We start from the raw sequence: 18,519 nt of genomic DNA, 5'->3' as shown, positions 1-18,519 counted from the left end.
TGCCACTGCTTGCTTCACTGATCAACCCCACCTCTCTGCCACCACCTTTGCCAACTACCTCCCCCCCACATGACGACACCCACCTTCCTTTTTTCACACTGGAGTTGGTGCAGCTGCCTAGTGGCAGGCACATGAACTGCAGCATAATGACAGCCTTGCATTTTTATGGGTACAGCAAGATATACAAACACCTCCAACATAATCCACGTTAGGAGGAAAGGAGAGTGAGGTTGTTAAAGATAGCTCAGGAGGACTGCATGATTCTCCACATCCTGTCATGTGTTAAAATTAAAATACACAAAAGGACAATTGCCATCAGAGATGTGAAGGGGAGGGAATCATAAAAGAAATAGAACAAACCTCTCAGTGCTTTGTCCATCTCCTCTTGCCCCTCCAGGGTTTAACTTCCGCATCGGGAAGCCCAAGGGACCAAGAGACCCTCCTGCTGAATGGAGTCGCATCTAGGCAGCATGACAGAGAGACAAGGACACTGCTTCTGCCATTGAGCAATACAGATCGGGACCAATACTGCTGCCTGCTCACTTCCTTAGGGAATAACTGTAAAAATAATAACCACCAGCAAATTGTGCCTCTGGGGCCATGGACCAAAAGGCAGGAGCAGTTGCATGCACTATACTCCGGGACTTTTCTACCAGAAGAGAAGGATATGGACGTGCTCAAAATGTTGGGATCCACCAGCTAAGGAACGTGTGAACCTGGCAGCCACCTTCTCTTCACCAGCTTCTTGAGCGGCTCTTAGCTGGCCAGGGCAGTTTTGCCTGCCAAAATTTAAAGCCTGGTACCCCATGCCTGGAACCATCAACACAGCACATCCCTCCTCCCATTAAACAATATTTGCTAATTTGTGAATTGCGCTTTTATCAACAGCCACTGGAGCAAATCCATTCCACTCAGGAGTCTGCCTGATTGCCCCATCTTATGTCAATTTACATTTCTCCTCTTACTTACTACAGTCATTTCTGCAACCTAGTCTATGGAATGGGAAGGAATGGAAGGAAGACATTTGGTGGCTTTGGGATTCTTGGTCTTCTCCCATCTGGAGGGGGTAAAATCAAGGCCTGGCACCAGCACTTCAAATTAGCTCATTGGGTTAGGGAAACCCCCCCCCCCCACCGCTGGGTGTTCCAATTGCAACATATTACTTCTCACACGCAGAATACGTTTGTCAAAAGATTGCACTCATGAGGCTGGGGAGAATGAGGAAGGAAGATGGAGCTCCTCCCTTGCACCAGTTACTGTCCTTGTTTTGGTTTTTTTCTTTTTAGTCTGAATGTTCAATTGTTCTGCTCTTTCCAAATCTCTTGCTGGAGAACTAGAAGCTTCCTGGACGTCTGACTTTCCTGGAAAGTAAACACACAAGAGCTCTGATCTACCCAGGCTTTGGGATGCTCACGTCCATGCCACTTTGGAGTCCATGTAGGCAGTGCTAGATGCCCTATGGCAGGTATGTCCAACAGGTTGATCGTGATCTACTGGTAGATCCCTGTGAGGTTTTGGTAGATTGTGGCTGATCTCTGGCTCCCTTTCCTTAGTGTCGCTAAAAATGACTCCTGCCTCACCCTCCATTGTTGTTTGATCTCTGGAAGGGAAGACGGAGCTTTCTCTGTGCTGCTGTTTTCATCCATAGAGATCTTCTTGTAAGTGAGTTTACCCCTTTGTCCCTTGCCTTTACCCCCCCCCAAAACCGGAAGCCCCCCAAAAGCTATTTTTGAACCCCCAAAACGGGGCTTTCCTTCCAAAAAAGAGCTCAACAGTAGATTACTGCCAGTTTTTAATTCAGAAAGTAGATCACAGTCTCTTGAGAGTTGGCCACCCCTGCCCTATGATTTAACTGCCCTAGAGGAAAGCACCAGGAAGAGAAGATGGACGTATAAAAATCTGTAAATACCAGTGGTGGGGAGTGGTTGCTGCCCCCATCCCTTAGAACTCCATCACATTGGCTGATACAGCCATCAGAAGGGAAGCATTTTGCATCACCTAGGGGTGCATTCTATGCCAATTTCCCTCCCTCCCGCTACTCTGTAAAACTCCTCCCACAATCCCCAATTTCCAGCAATCAGCCTGCCTACTCTGGGATCCTCTCCAAGAAAAACATTTTCTGTGAAACAGAGAGATGAGAAATACATCTCACAAAACTAGAGCAAAACAAAGGGGCAGGGAAGAATTTGGGGCCCCATTGAAATCTATTCTACTAGCCATTTTCCCATTTCCAGGAAATATAGCTGCACCAAGTTGACTTACTCTGTGGAACAGAGAAAGAAAAGTAATTCCATTTGTTCTATCAGGCCAGAAATCATGAGAGTTGTAGTCCAGCACCGGTTTGACAAAGCCATGTTTTCTATCCTGCCTGCTCCTTAACAGCAACTAGGAGCGATTCCATCTTCACTCATTCTAGGACTGCTTGAATGGGCGTCAAAGTGGGCCTTCTCTTGGCGACCACCGCTGCCCTCGACATCCATTCCCCTGATGCTGTTTTTGGAAGGAAGGAATGACAGGGCTCACTGTAATATGTAGCCCAGTATGTGTGCGCCAAACCCACAACTGAACAGGGATGCAGAGCAGGAGAGAGCAGGCTTCCAAGATGCCCCCCCCCCCCGGTACAAAACAAAAACAAAAAACCCCAGGTAGAATGCTCTGTGCCTGGAGAGGGAATCTGTCGTGGAGATTCCTGCATGGCAGGGAGTTGGACTAGATGACCCTTGGGTCCCTTCCAACTCAAAGATTCCATGAAATCTATGAATGCTTGGCATAGTTGGGGGGGTTTTGTGTCCTTTGTCTGCATGGGCCAAGGAGATTTTCAGTGGCAGAAAGCACAGGTTTATGGGGTGAATTTGAAGACTCCAGTTCACAAAGGCCCCAGGCTCCAGGCAGTGGACAGCCTCCTTGAGGAGGAGGAAGAGAGAGGCAGTGTGGAGTCCATGCTACTCCACGCTGAGGAATTTCCGCTTCTTAGCTGTGCGAGTGTATGGGTGCCAGCGCCACTCCACATCTGCTGTGCTCTCCTGCTCCAAGGTTCCCAGTTTGATCATATATACTGGAATAAGAGAAGAGCAGCTTTAGAGTCTCATCCAGCTTCACTTGAAGCGGACATGCATCACCCACCAACCCCTAACTCTGCACAGTTCTGCCTGTTAGTCCAGACACCCACCCAACTGCAGCCTTCTAAACTTTTGGCAGAAAACATTTGGACACAGACAACAAGGAAGAAGAAATGTGGACTAGCAAATACCACGGTCGTATCTTGCAAGTGCTTTCTCCATGTGCTTGAAGCATTTCACACACCTTTATCTCAAACACAAGAATGGCTTTGCTGGAGCAGACAGGAGGCTCCCCTAGGCCAGTGGTCCACTTCACCAACCACCACCAGCCAGGCGCCTCTGCAAGATCTCAAAAAAGGCCTGAAGGAGATGGCCATCACTGTGTGGTACCTGGAGGCATATTGCTTCTGTAAATGGAGGAGAACCTCTGATGGGGGGAAACTGTGGCCCTCCAGGGGTGTTTGGACTACAACTTCCATCATCCCTGAACACTGGTCCTGCTGGCTGGGAGTCCAACCTTGGTTCACTATGAAAAGCTACTGTGACTGAATAAATGGGTAAAAATGCTTCAAGTGCGTCATAGTAGTCTAAACAACAGCAGTTCCACTGCTGTGACATTGAGCTCTTTTAAAGTGGCACTCATGGCTGACCTCAATTCAAAGGCAATCAGGCTTGTATGTATTGCAACCAAATATCTGGAAAAGAAATTCCTCTAGAGCAGGGATGGCCAACTTCCAAGAGACTGAGATCTACTTTCAGAATTAAAATCTGGCAATGATCTACACCTGGTTTTGGGGGGTTCAGGTCAAAGTTTTTGAGCTTTTTTAGGGAGGGGGAAAGCCCCACTTTTATACAAATACTTTCTTACAAGGTAAGTTCTGTTTTTGCGCGGGGGGGGGGGGGGGGGAGAGGTTAAGGCAAGGGTTGAAGGGAAGAAGTCACTCACAATAATATCACTTTGAATGAAAACAGCCACTTCCCCTCCACTGGTGAGACAACAGTGGAGGGGGGGCGGGGAGGGCAGGAGTCAATTTTGCTGAGGAAAAGGAGCCAGAGATCGACCTGCAATCTACAAAAACCTTGCGTGATTGACCTGTTGGACATCCCTGCTCTAGAGCATACAAAAGTAAATGTTTCAATCGTTTTTCTGTAATTGCGTTATGTGGTGTGTGTTTTTTAATATTTACGATTTGGCACACTCTTAGAAGCAAATTAAGGCTGAACAGCAGCCTGCCACTTTTATTTACTAATCAGGTTTGGCATTCAAATGTTGCAGGAGAAAGAAAAAAGAGGCAAGGAAGCAACACCTCAGATTCTTGTGAAACAGGCTCCAGTCAGAGCCAAACTCCAGGCTCAAATATATCACTTTGTAAGTAAAAAGGGATGGAATCACATCAAATGCTCTTCTATGCTTAAAAAGAATCAGCAACCATTATGTGCATGGCAAGGTTCCCCAATGGGAGGAAGCACAGCCTTTCCCTGACATGCTGAAGCTTTATGCAGAAGGACTCTGTGTATAAAACAGACTTATCTGATGGTGCCATCTTCCAATTGCACGAGGAAGCGGTTCAGCTCCTGGAGGGCTATACTACGGATATTTCTGAAGGTATAATTCAGCCCTAAGTGACACATTCCAGCCATTCAACAGTTGGAGATTTCAACAGCCAGCGATTTTTACACCCACCCACTTACCTAGAGGAATGGTGGCAGTTCAGGGGCACATTCCAGCCAGGCAAAAGTGCCTGAGGTAAGTGCAGAGCAGGGCTGGGAAGCGGCTGTGGCTCAAGGAGCACCTGCTGTGGAGGCCTCGAGGGCCACATTCACCCCTGGGCCTGGAGTCCCCCACCCTCTGGTCTGTTTGCCCTATATTCCATTTGTGGATTTGCACCATGCCCTTCCAGTGTTCTAGGCAGCTGACTTACGTTTCATCTCAAACCTTGGCCCAACCTCTGTAAGCTCTACGTTCCGGTGGTCGGTCTTCTTGTAGACGTGGTGCCTGCCACAAAAAAAGCAAGTTTTGTTAAGAAGCTAGTGCTGGAACAATCCCCAACAAGCCCATACTCACCGACTACCTCCCTTTTTGCTGCTGCCTTCTAAGTGCCAGCCCCAGAGTTTGGCGCAGAGCAGAAGAGTGACAGGTCCCACAGCGCAAGGAGACCTGGCTGAAATCAGATACACTGTCTTTCTAGGCAAATGGGCAGCCTTTCATTTCCCATATATGCTGCAGCGAGCAAATACTGTAGCAATGCTTCTCCGAACACATGGAGGACTATGGAAGGAACTTGTTGAATTAGCACACTCATGCCTTGCTCTACTTTGTGCTTTTTAGAATCTTTTATGGTCCTTTTGTCATATCTCAAACTGACTCTGCTGGGTTGCAGTTTGTTGTGTTTAATTCCGCCCCCCCCCCAAATAAAACAAAAACTCTTTGCCACATCAGCGGAGAAGAGGTTGGAGGCCAGCATTCTTGGGGGGGCCAGCACTTTGAACTGCAGCCTCTCCCCCCCTTGCAATTCACCCCCCACTTCAAAGAGAGCAAGTGTCTCTTCACCGCTCACCCCACTCACCCCACACTTTTGCAACCTATCAATGGGACCAAGAAGAGAAAAGAGAACACTGGCAGCCAGCCCTAGCAGAAACACAAGACAAGTTCCCCCTACCGGAAGGAGATGTAGTCTTCTTGGTTGGCAAAGGTGATGACCCGTTTGCTATCATCTTTGGGCACTGGAAACAGGTACTTGAGAATGCTGGTGAGCTGAGGAGGGAGAAGTGAAGAGAATGTGGGAAGACTTGTAAGCTGGTAGAAAATGGGACAGATCCACACCATACTTTTAAAGCACATCCAGCACACCCTTCAAGCACATGCTGGCCCCCCAAGAATCCTGGGAACTGTTGTTTGTTAAGGGTGCTGTGAACTGTAACTCTGTGAGGAGGACACTACAGTCCATGGGGAAAGCCATGTGCTTTAAAGGTGTGTTGAATGTGCTTTAACCGCCCACAGGACATGTTTGATGAATCCCAGAAGCAAGATCTTCCACCACTGGGGAAGCTCTGGCCTGCAGGCCCATGAGACTGTTTGCCCCAAACCCATCCACCAGAACCCTGGCATAAAGTGTTGGCTGGGTTAGCTACACAGATGATTGACAAGTGGGCGACCCAGCTGCCCTGTCCAGGCTGGGGTGAGAGACCAGGATTCAGCAGGCCCCCACCCCTGGCTTACCCCTCCCCCAGTTTAGATTATAGGAGTTGGAGTGCAACAGCATTTGGAGAGGCTAGAGGGTCGCCATCCCTCCACACCCTCATAGACCCTTAGGTTGTAACCCTATTTTTTTAAAAAATAATATTTATTAAGATTTTACAAAAATCAGAAATGCGTAGTAAAACAAGAAACAGAGGAAAACTCTCGAACAAAAATACAAGATACAAAAAACAAGAAAAATAGAGAAATAGAAAAAAAAGTTAAAACAAATCCATTTTTTATAACTTTAAACTCATCAACTTATTTCTTTGACTTCCTCACACCTCCCCTTTTTGTATTCCCATTAAGATATTCAAGTCAGCAAATCCTTACCCTCTTTCATTTATCTTAACTCTAAATCTTAACATATTGTAACCCTATAATTTCACCAATTTTTTAATTCATTTTTGCATACTCTTTTTAACTTTGTTGCTAATGCCACTTATTTTCAGTCCAACATCATTTTAACATTCATTAATTTTACAGTGTTTCTGCAAATAATCTTTAAATTTCTTCCAATCTTCTTCCACCAACTCTTCTCCCAGGTCTCGGATTCTGCCAGTCATTTCCGCTAATTCCATATAGTCCATCATCTTCATCTGCCACTCTTCCAGGGTGGGTAGATCTTCTGTCTTCCAATACTTCGTGATGAGTATTCTTGCTGCCGTTGTTGCATACATCAAGAAAGTTCTATCCTTCTTTGGCACCAATTGGCCGACCATGCCCAGGAGAAAGGCCTCTGGTTTCTTCAAGAAGGTATACTTAAATACCTTTTTCATTTCATTATAAATCATCTCCCAGAAAGCCTTAATCTTTGGGCATGAGCACCAAAGGTGAAAGAATGTACCTTCGTTGTCTTTACATTTCCAACATTTGTTCTCGGGCAAATGATATATTTTTGCAAGCTTGACTGGTGTCATGTACCACCTGTAGATCATTTTCATAATATTCTCTCTTAAGGAATTGCATGCCGTGAATTTCATACCGGTGGTCCACAACTGTTCCCAGTCAGCAAACATGATATTATGTTGTTGTTTTTTAATAATATTTATTAAAGATTTTCAAATATAACAAAAAAAGAGAAAAACATCCAAATTTAAGGCCTTATTTTCAATATCATCTTTCCAGGACTTCCCCCTCCCCACCCCCTGTTGTATTCCAATTCTTTCAAATAGATTCAACAAATTCTTACCCCAAATTTTAAAATTATTATCATTAACCCAATTTAAAAAATATTTTCCCATCCCCTAAAATCGACCTGTTCCCTTCCACGAGTTCCCCTCTTTAATATAAGATACAGATTAACATAAAAGAATTAAAGAAAGAATAAAATATAATTTAACACCCTTTGGATTCCAAATTTCCCTCCCCCCTTTCCCGGTTGCGTTCCCAATGTCCATCAAATCCACTGTCTCCTGGAGCTCCCACATCTGAACCATAATCTAAGCCATAATCCTTCACCAGTCCGCTTTGCCATCTTTTTAGTAATCTTTACCGTCTTTTAATCATCTTTAATTTCAAATGTCCAATCTTAGAAAGGGTCTATCTTCCAACTTTGTCCAGTTCTTGTTTTTCTTGTTGTTCTTGATGTTCTCTCTTCTCCTCTTTTTTTTTTCTTTTCCCCCCCTGCTCTCCTGCACAAATGTTCTAATTCCAAAAGGCTTGTAATTCCTCTACAGAGGCTTTGTAATTCAGGAACAAAACATTACGTCAAGTCCCTTCCATTCTTCAATAGATAAATCTATTGTCTCCTTTAGTGTGTAGACCTCTGTAGACAAAATAGTGTTCCATTTCTGCAGTTTCCCAGGAGATAAAATGTCCAATTCAAATTCCATGCCAGCGATACTTGTAATAACCCACAGCTCCTCTAGAGGGATTATAGTAACTCAGTTTCATTCCCGATCTCACCCACCAGTCAAAGTAACTTATTATTCCTTGTTTTAAACAGTTTATATCCAATTTATAACAAATGTAACCAGCAAAGTCCTCGTAACAAAGTTCTCTTTTTGTTCTTCAGTTTTGGCAGCTCCTTTGACAGCTGTCAAAACCTCTATTTCTCCTCTCCAGGCGCTCTCACGGATCGCTCCTGGGGCTTCCGGGGGGGGGGGTTGTATTTTAATTCACATTCCACTCTTCTCCTCCAGCCCAGCTTATAATTTTCCATCGCGAAATTAATATCTTTTATCAAAAGAAAAGGTTGCGCTCGATCTTAGTTGTCAGGTCCTTTGTTTTAGCTCCTCTACAACAGGGGGGAGGTTGACTTCCTTTTTATACCTCCCCCACTCGCTCCGAATTTAAGAAAAAATTTATTCCCCTTTTTAATCCAAGTTCCAATTACTCACGGGTTGTTCTTTTAAGTCCAGATTTTCAATGGAAGAAGTCAGCGCTCTCCGCCAAATGGCATGCGGCTTCGCTCGGCAGGGGAAGCGGAGGACTCACAGCACCACCCCCCCGTCACCCGCTCCGCAGCCTTTAAAAAGGCTCCTTCGCGTGGTCGGGGGGGGGCGCAAACGGTGCCAGCCGAGTCACCATGCCCATGGGTTTCAGCGCCCATGGTTTTCGAGGGTCCCCGCGTCACCGGCGCGGTAGAACCCAGCCCCTGCCGAGCAGACTCCCTCCGGAGCTCGGAGGGAGTCCGCCATTCGGCGATGGCGCCAACCCGGAAGTCCCAAACATGATATTATGACCAGTATCTTGTGCCCATTTAATCATGGCTGATTTAACCGTTTTAACAGCAAGTTATACATTCTTGAAAGTATCTTAGTTTTGGGATCTAACAGTTCTGTTTCCAATTTTGATTTTTCCACCTGGAAGCCAATTTTTTTTATCCAAATTGTAGGCCTCTGTTATTTGAAAATAATGAAGCCAGTCTCGCACTTTATCTTTTAATTTCTCAAAACTCTGCAATTTCAATTTGTCTCCTTCTTGTTCCAGTATTTCCCAATATTTCGGCCATTTGGCCTCCATACTGAGTCTTTTCAAAGCCTTTGCTTCCATTGGTGACAACCACCTTGGGGTTTTATTTTCCAGTAAGTCTTTATATCTTATCCAGACATTAAACAATGCTTTCCTGACAATATGGTTTTTAAATGCTTTATGTACTTTAACCTTGTCATACCACAAGTATGCATGCCACCCAAAAGCATTATTAAAACCTTCTAAATCCAAAATGTCTGTGTTCTCAAGAAGCAGCCAGTCTTTCAGCCAGCAGAATGCTGCTGATTCATAATAAAGTTTAAAGTCTGGCAGGGCAAATCCACCTCTATCCTTTGCATCAGTAAGTATTTTAAATTTTATTCTGGGCTTCTTGCCCTGCCAGACAAATCTAGAAATATCTCTCTGCCACTTCTTGAAACAGTCCATCTTGTCCAAAATTTGCAGTGATTGAAACAGAAATAACATTTTTGGCAATACATTCATCTTTATGGCTGCAATTCGACCCAACAAGGAAAGCTTCAAATTTGACCATATTTCTAAGTCTTTTTTCACTTCTGCCCAACATTTCTCGTAATTATCTTTAAAAAGATTTAGGTTCTTAGCAGTCATATTAACTCCTAGTGTCAGGGAACTGCCATCGGAAGAACAGGAGGTGGAAAGGCTCCAGGAGAATAGCAGAGACACTACAGCAGAAGAGGGAACCAGTAGGGGGGGAGCAGGAGCTCCAAGGGAAAGGGAGTCGGAGGGGAGGCTCTGGGATACTTCCAGTGAGAACAGTGAGGAGGTATCAGGACCCCCTTTAGGGACCCCCATCCCTCGCCGGAAACTGTCACGCAGAGAATCCAGGAGACGCGTTTCCGTTAAACAGCTTTTATGTTGGAAACGTTTCCGCAGACGCCCACTGTCAGATTCTACCAGCGACTGACGGAGCCATGCCAAAGGGCTCCGCTCGAGGCAGAGATTTACTACACTGAGTAATCTCTGAGGGATCAAGCTTTTACGCACAAGCAGCTCATTATCCCACCACACCTAGATATTTCACTTTCTTAGCCAATGTTAAACCTGTCTCCTTCTGAAACCTCTCTTTCTTAATTGATGTAAAATTTTTCTGAAGCACTTTAGTTTTTGACTTGTTCAGCTTAAATCCTGCCACATGACCAAATTCTTGAATCATTTCTAATACTCTTTTCGTACTAGATTCTGGCTCCTGTAACGTCAAAACTAAGTCATCTGCAAACGCTTTCAATTTGTATTGTTTGGCTCCGACCTGAATACCTTTAATCAAACGGTCCCTCCGTATCATGTTCAGCAAAACCTCCAGGACCGAAATAAAAAGCAATGGGGAAATTGGGCAGCCTTGTCGTGTCCCTTTCTCTATCTTAAATTCCTCTGTCATCACATTATTAACTATTAACTTAGCCTTTTGTTCTGAGTAAATTGCACTTATACCATTTTCAAACCCTTGACCCACCCCCATTCCCTGAAGATTCTTCTTCATAAAAGTCCAAGAGATATTGTCAAAGGCTTTTTCCGCATCTATAAAAATTAAAACTGCTTTGGTATTAACATTCACTTGCAACATCTCCAAAATGTTAATTATATTCCTCGTATTGTCAGACAAGTGTCTACCTGGGAGAAAGCCTGCTTTGTCCTTATGTATCTCTTCAACTAATACCTTTTTTAATCTATTAGCCAAAATATCAGCAAAAATTTTATAATCCACATTGAGCAGGGATATGGGGCGGTAGTTCTTAAGTTGTGTCTTTTCAGACTAAATTTTCGGTATAAGTGTGATGTAAGCTTCCTTCCACGACTCTGGCGCCTTTTCCCCCTCCAAAATCTCATTACAAACCTCCTTTAGTGGCTGAATTAACCAGTCTTTCAAGACCCTATAGTATTTGGAGGTTAGTCCATCCGGCCCTGGAGATTTACCCAACTGCATATTCTGAATGGCACCTTCTACCTCCTGTTCTGTAATTTTGTGGTTCAACATTGTCTTATTTTCTTGAGAGATTTTTTGTAATCCATTTGTTCTTAGAAATTGGTCTATATCAGTCTCTTTCTGTGGCCCTTGTGTATATAGTTGTTTAAAGTATTTCTGGAAGCACCTTCTAATTTCCAATGGATTCTGTACATTCTTTCCTTCCACATCTAGGTTTGTGATAGTGTTTAGTTTCTGTCTTTTTTTCATCTGCCAAGCTACCAGTTTCCCGCATTTATTAGCCGATTCGAATGTTTTTTGTCTCATCTGTTTAATTTTCCATTCTACTTCCAGATTTATCATTTTCATATATTGTACTTGATATAACTTTATTTCTCTCAGAATCTCTTGCAACTTTGGTTTCGCTCTTAATTTCTTCTCTCCTTCTTTTATTTTTTCCAGAATTTTATCTTTTTTCTCATTTTGAATTCTCTTTTTTATTGCATTCTGTTGAATCAGAAACCCTCTCATGACCGCTTTGCTTGCATCCCAGATTACTCTTTTTTCAACCGTAGTATTCAAATTAATCTCAAAGTAGTCTCTCAAGATTTTTTGGGCCTTCTTGGTAACCTCTTGGTCTCTAAATAAGGTGTCATTCATCCTCCATCTGAAGGAACCGATTGGTGTTAGTTTCATCTCCATCTTCACTGCATTATGGTCGGAGCAAGTTTTTGGGCAAATTTCCACTTTTCGTATCTTAGGTGCTAGTCCTCTAGTTATCCACATTTGGTCAATTCTTGTCCATGTCATTTTGGCTTCAGAGAAGAATGTACCCTCTCTTCCGAGGGGGTTCTTAGTTCTCCAGATGTCAATTAAATCCATATTGTCAGTCAATTCAAAAAAGGTTATTGGTAGTCTGCCATCTTTAGTTACATGCTGTCTTTGCGACTTATCCATATTTGTAGATACCACTCCTTTCGAACCAACTTGTAAAAAATCTTCCCCCTGTGCCACAGGGAACAGATGATCTGCGTTGCTGGGAAGCTGCACTTGTTGCCCTCTCCGTCATCACCCTTTTGTCTGTGAATCAAGGTCAATCCCACGGCCAAGACTTACCGTGGAAAATCCCCAAAGTCAATAATGGAAAAATCCCCCAGCTGGATGCACAGTTTCAATGTTCCTCTAGGGGGACACTGTAACAGTCTTTAAAGTTACCATAAAGAAGTCTTTTCCCACTTTCCAAAGTCCCCCTCCAAAAAACAAGCAACAGTTTCAAATCCAGAGAAGACCCTCAAAAAGTATCTCCTTTGCAGAGTCAACCCTTAAAGAGTTACAATGTCTATAAAAAGTGCGACTAAGAGCAACAGTTCTAGTAAATCTGGCAGTCCGTTCCCAGGAGTTAAGTTAGTGTCACTATTTTTATTCCACAGGTAAAAAAAAAAAGAAGAAAGTCACTTTTCTCTCTCTCCCCCCCCCCTCTCTTGGCTTGGGGGGGGGGAATTCTTTAGCTTTGATGTTCGGATTTGTGAACTTTTAAAACACCACTCTCCAGGTCTTAGCTTAAAGAGTCTTTGCTTTGAACTATATACAGAAACGGAAGGCGGACTTCCTGTTTACACCTTCCCGCGTCAGTGCCAAATTAATCCTTTTTTTCCTCCTTTGAGTTCCAATTCTTAAACTTCACCTACTCACGGGTTGTTGTTTAGCAGCCGAATTGTCACAGGAAAAAGGTCAGCGCTCTCCGGCAACAGCTTTCGCGGCTTCACCCCACGGAAAGAGCGATCGACTCTCAGCACCGCGCCAAACTCCCGTTACGCTCCGGAACCCCTACGAGGGTCCCTTCTCAGATCTGGGGGGTGCTACCGGTGTCCGCTGAGTCCCACGGTCACAGGCTTCTCCTGCCTGTGATTTTGCAAGGGTCTGTGATTTTGCCTGTGATCTTGCAAGCGGACGACCCCGATTTCCGCGGAGCTTCCCCCTCCAAGCTAGGAGACCGCCATTGCCGCTGGCGCCGCCTCCGGAAGTTCCTTAGGTTGTAACCCTAAACCTGCCAGTAAACTCAGTTGGACTTCCAAGCCCTGTCCAGGCTGGGGTGAGAGACCAGGATTCAGCAGGCCCCCACCCCTGGCTTACCCCTCCCCCAGTTTAGATTATAGGAGTTGGAGTGCAACAGCATTTGGAGAGGCTAGAGGGTCGTCATCCCTCCACACCCTCATAGACCCTTAGGTTGTAACCCTAAACCTGCCAGTAAACTCAGTTGGACTTCCAAGTACAAAATATACAAGTTCATTTACCACTCAACAAAAATAACAAGCCCTGACCTTCACTTCATATGGAAGATGCTCCAATCTCTCAATCATTCCGGTTGCTCTTTCTGTACTCTCCCACCCAACCCCTGTACTACAGGATCTTCATTTGAGCTGGGGGGACCAGAACTGCACAGTGGAACATATTGCACAGAATGCTAGACCAAGGTTTGCCCTATGTGTGCAAGACTCCATGGGCCAGAGCGAGACTTGGGCCCGTGTTCTCCACCACATCCTCTCCTTTTCTCCCTTTCTCCTAATCTTGGCTTCTTGTTGTGTATGAAGCCAGAGAGTGCCATTCATGACTGTTCTGAGGGTTTTATTCTTTTAAAATCAAGCAGTGTATGTTATGAAATAACTAACTAACTAAGGTTAGTTTAACAAGCCAACTTCAGAAACCATGATTTGAAGTTGTCTTGTTGAGAAACTGAGAAACTGAGGGTTTTTTTAAGAAACCATGACCTCTGGTTAGCATGCAAGGACAAGCAGAAATTAAGGGACGGTGAGAACAAATTCTGCTAAAGTCCTCCTTCCAACTGCACAGCAGCATGCAAGCCTGTTGCGTTTGAACTTGTTCCAGTTCACACAGAGAACTAAACCATGGTGTACATATGAACGGGGCCAGTACCCCAAAGGCAGCCGCGCTAGATTCATAGAAATGCCTTGAGTGCCCACTTTTCAATCACAAATAGTGACTTTGCTCATTTTGACCTCCAAGTGCATCTTACCCGCTGCCCAAGACGGGAAGTGAAGTTGTGAAAGATGAGGTGTGGATGTGCCTCTGACATGGTGCCAATGTCTGGGATGTCGTGGCGCATGACCACATTGCAGAGCGTGAAGAAGGCAGTGGGGCCAAACGGCAAGTGGCTGATTATGAGGCCATCTACATGGTGATAAAAAGGTGGATAAGTTAGTCAGGCCCCATCACCAGTGACTGCAAGCTGAGAATAAAATTCCCTGGCGGTAAAAGGCAATGCCTTGCTATCAGTGCTATGGAGCTCAGGCACCAGTTCTACCTCCTGCTTATAGACACAGAAAACTGCCTTATACACAGAGTTCATTTAGCAGGAAACCAGGCAGAGGGCCTTCTCGGTAGTGGTGCCCGCCCTATGGAACGCCCTCCCATCAAAGAAATAAACAGCTATCGGATCTTTAGAAGATATCTGAAGGCAGCCCTGTTTAGGGAAGCTTTTAATATTTGATGAATCATTGTATTTTAATATTCTGCTGGAAGCCGCCTAGAGTGGCTGGGGATGGGCGGCATATAAATAATAATCTTTTATTATTTATTATTATTATTATTACTACTACTACTACTCCTCTATCCTTTCTACTTTGACTGTCATTAGCTCACCAGGTTTTCTGAAAGCAGTTTTTCCCATGCAAAACATGTGCTCTACCCACTAAGCACCTAACTACGGAAGCCACCACCAAAGAGCAGGATCCCAGCAAAACCACTCCCAGTCACTCATACAAGTGAGCCATTCTACACACTGCATAGGCAAAGATTAAAAACTGCTCCCACAATCTAACAAAGGTAAATTGACAGTTCACACATAGCAACATTTGCTCTCAACAACATTTGTTTCAACTCTCTAATGTGATGCAATCCACGTCACCCCTGCCCACACCCAGCCCCGGTCAAGCCACTCACCTGGGACCCCTCTGTGCTCATGCACCACCAGCAGGTCGGTGACCCCGTTCGCTTTGCAGGCGCGGACAAGGGCCCCCACTTCATGTCGGCCTCGGTTCATACGCTGGGCCCCAGGGAAAACCAGCTTGACTTCCTAAACAGGAAATGGGTGGAAGGAGATGGGAGAGTGATCAGGAGGCATAACCTGCAAGAGTCAGATGTAGGGTCACCTAGTGGTTAAGGACAGGTTGGCACCAGAATGCCTAAAATGCACATCCGCTAACCAGGAATCCCCAAGCCTTCATGCGACACAGAGGATGAGAGCAGGAGGTGCACTCTGCACATACCCCAGAGGCATTCAGTTACTACTTCTCCACAGTCCCAAGACAGGGCCCTGGCTCACACTCAAGCCTTTTGGTGGGTCTCCAACATAACCTTCCTAACTAGGCCCATTAAAGACCTGCTAGCTAGACCTGGAAGAGATATATCATGGACTGATCCCAGAACCTCTTATCACCAAAACAGGAAACACCAGAGGCCTTGCTCCAGACCTCCTCACTGCATTAGGTACTGCAGGCTGCTACTAAGAGCAGGGACTTTTCATCTATGTTACCTATCTTTGTAGAGTGTTCTTCCAAGCAAGATCTCTCACTATTATTTTAGGCGCTTGGTTAAAAGGAGGATGCTGAAAGCGGCTTTCAGCCAAGTAAAATTTACTATTATAGTTGTTGTTATTTGTTATGCTATGCTCTTTGGCTGCTGTCTGAATTGCTTTTGGGGGGAGGGCAGTTTAACTATGTTGCATTTACACTGTTACTGTTATTTTTATATGTTGTATGATGTCATGTTCCTAGAAGTTGCCTTGAGCATTTCCTTTCATTTTTTAAAGTTTTATGGATTTAAGCTTTTAAAACAATGAATGCATAACACTAAGCTGAGGAAGATGATTGATCTTCCCTCCTTCCCTATAGTGGGCACATAGCTTTTCCACCCCTCTTCCCCCCACATGCACATATACCTCTTCCTAAAAGAGAAGGAACAAGTGCTGCTTGCTTACTTTGGCAAACATCTTGAGGCGGGAGCTGGGGTCGCGGGAGGTAGTGACCATGATGCGAGGATCCTCCACACCCGCCCAGCGGTACTCGTCGTCCATGTAGCTTTTCACACCTACCACGGCAAGGCAAATTACAAAGGCAAGTGACAAATCCACAGACACTCTTTGAACTCTTAACAAGCAAGCACACACCCTGCAGCTGCACTCATCTGGAAACCAAACTTGGGTTGCAGAAAAGAAGAACTTTTAAAAAAAAAGAAAACAAGTGGTTCAGTGGTTCATCCATGCTCAGGGATGATTTGAAAATTTCTAAGGGTCTTGGCAGAGCACTTAGTGATTTTTCTGCCAGCTGTACCAATTGCATAGTGTTAGATGCTATAGGATTTTTCTAGCTGCTTCATTTACTTCTTGTATACTGTATATTATTGTATACAAATCTGAAATCCATAGAATTCAAAAAAATCACTATGAATGCTTCTGTCTTCAACCACAAAACTACAGGCCAGTTTGGGAATGCCTCTACCAGAGTTCAAGGTTGCCTGGAAACCACAAACTAAATGATTGGAAAAGGATAGGCTACGTGGTTCATCAGCAGAGAGAGGAAAACACATCATACACCTAGGGAACGTCCTCTTCATCCTCTGAGGCTGAACCCTAGCATTTATAATTCACTTCTGGAGCAGCATTCCAATTCAAATCAAGATCTACAGGGCTCCGACAAGTGATGCAGAGGTAAGTTGCGCTAATGTGACAAATACAACACTTTCAAATGTGCCACATTTCAACTGGAAATTAGTTGATTGATCCAATTAAGTGGGCCTGATGGGCTTTGTAGTCCAAATCCTCTGGAAGGCTCCAGGTTAAGAAAGGCTGATTTATAAGATGCCATTAGTGAGAAGTAATGCAATAGGGAATGCAATAGCTAATTCCACCACTGTCCTCCTTCTGGTTGTTGTCTTCTTCCTTCCAATTCCCTTTCTGCCATTTTGTTCTCTGTTCACTAAGGGTAAAGGCTACAGCCTGAGGATGCTTCCCTCAAAGCCAGTAAAATGATATATTAGTTTTACCATTCTTACCATTTTGCTCATATCAGCTACTCACCTTCTCCACCCCCATCATCAAATTCGAGAGCCTTCTGGAGCCCCAGAGCCTCCCTCCGCAATTCCGTGGGGATGAGGCAGTTCTCTGGAAGGGAAGGGGTAAGAGGAGTTACGAAAAGCAGACACAGCTGCAGGGCTCTTGACCACCATTACTGACTTCGGGGATACATCATAGGGAAATGCAAGACATACATTTTTCAACAGGCTTTTGAAGCCGAGATTACTTTATATCATCCCTTTCCTCCAAAGAACTTGAAGCAATGTAACAGTGTTCTCCCGCTGCCTATCCATTTTATACTTAACAGCCCTGTGAGGCAAGTTAGGCTGGAAAATGGCGGCTGGCCCACTGTCACCCAGTGGGTCACTGTGGGTCTCCCCAGTCCTAAGAGTTTACAAAGGCCAACTGCTCCTGCATCTACAAGACGCTGTACACATGCAGGTTTCCACAAAAGGCACCCTTCTCAGCATACACACATCAGTTTTGAGCAGATTCAAGTTAGTTGTTCATACCATCTAGTGCTTTTTTAATTTTTTCCTTCTTCTCCTGGATCGCCCAAAGCTTTTCCTCCTGGGCTTTGCGGTAAAGATATTCTCGCCGCTGGCGGGCTTCCCGGCGCAACTAAAAGAATACAAAGGTATGAATGGAACGACAGAGAACACGCTCTCTCCACCACTTTCCAGTTTAACAAATCTTCAGGACAAGGACGGATGATCACTTCCTAAATACCTGCTAATCCTCAAGTGAGGATGTGTCCAAACATTTGTTCCCAGTCCAGCAGAAACTATGGCCACATGCACACCATACATTTAAAGTGCTATGGTCACATAGCTCATTTATTCAAAATGGGTTTAATCACGCCTAAGCACCCACTGGATTGTGGCCATTGAGTTCTGAATCACAGAATGTCAGCCTTGGAAAGGCCCCTGGAGAGCATCTAGTTCAAGCCAATAGTCAATGCAAAAACCTACAGCACCCCTAACAGGCAGCAGTCTGGATTCCTAACGGATAGCTATCTGGACACCTGCAAACGAAAGAAAACCAACGCCCCCCATAAGGCAGTCAGACTGTTCTACTCTCAAAGAGCTCTTCGCATTCGCAAGCTTCTCCTTGCTAGTCATTGTGGGTCTGAAACTGAGAAGAGGAGTCGAGGCACCAACTGGTTACAATTTGCTCCTCTCCCACGACGCACTACTATGCCAACCATTACGAGTGATTCCTAGGATAGCGCTGCCGGTGGGCAAGCGGGCCTGGCCATCCAAAGCTGCTGCTA

The 18,519-nt window shown here is 44.8% G+C and overlaps 2 protein-coding genes across 6 annotated transcripts in view; one reads left to right on the top strand and one right to left on the bottom strand.

The window, feature by feature from the left end:
* PTPN18 (protein tyrosine phosphatase non-receptor type 18) overlaps window positions 1-862 on the top strand; it is a 105,057-nt gene extending 104,195 nt beyond the window's left edge. For all 5 annotated transcript variants that reach the window (XM_079959005.1, XM_079959006.1, XM_079959004.1 and 2 more), the window contains one exon: window positions 398-862. In XM_079959005.1, the coding sequence (XP_079815131.1) occupies window positions 398-465 (68 nt within the window). In that variant the 3' untranslated portion in view covers window positions 466-862. The remainder of the gene's footprint in view (window positions 1-397) is intronic.
* On the bottom strand, window positions 148-18,382 carry IMP4 (IMP U3 small nucleolar ribonucleoprotein 4). Its single transcript, XM_079959014.1, is given in 10 exon segments — window positions 148-3,055; window positions 4,982-5,055; window positions 5,720-5,814; window positions 14,190-14,344; window positions 15,116-15,248; window positions 16,152-16,261; window positions 17,250-17,333; window positions 17,759-17,867; window positions 18,271-18,297; window positions 18,299-18,382. Coding segments are annotated over 10 exon segments (969 nt in total). The 5' UTR covers window positions 18,368-18,382; the 3' UTR covers window positions 148-2,942.
* Between the last annotated feature and the right edge of the window lie 137 nt (window positions 18,383-18,519).

Source organism: Podarcis cretensis (genome assembly GCF_951804945.1).
Source record: "Podarcis cretensis genome assembly, chromosome: 17".
Taxonomy (NCBI): Eukaryota; Metazoa; Chordata; class Lepidosauria; order Squamata; family Lacertidae; genus Podarcis; species Podarcis cretensis.
This window is presented reverse-complemented; position numbering and strand designations above follow the sequence as displayed.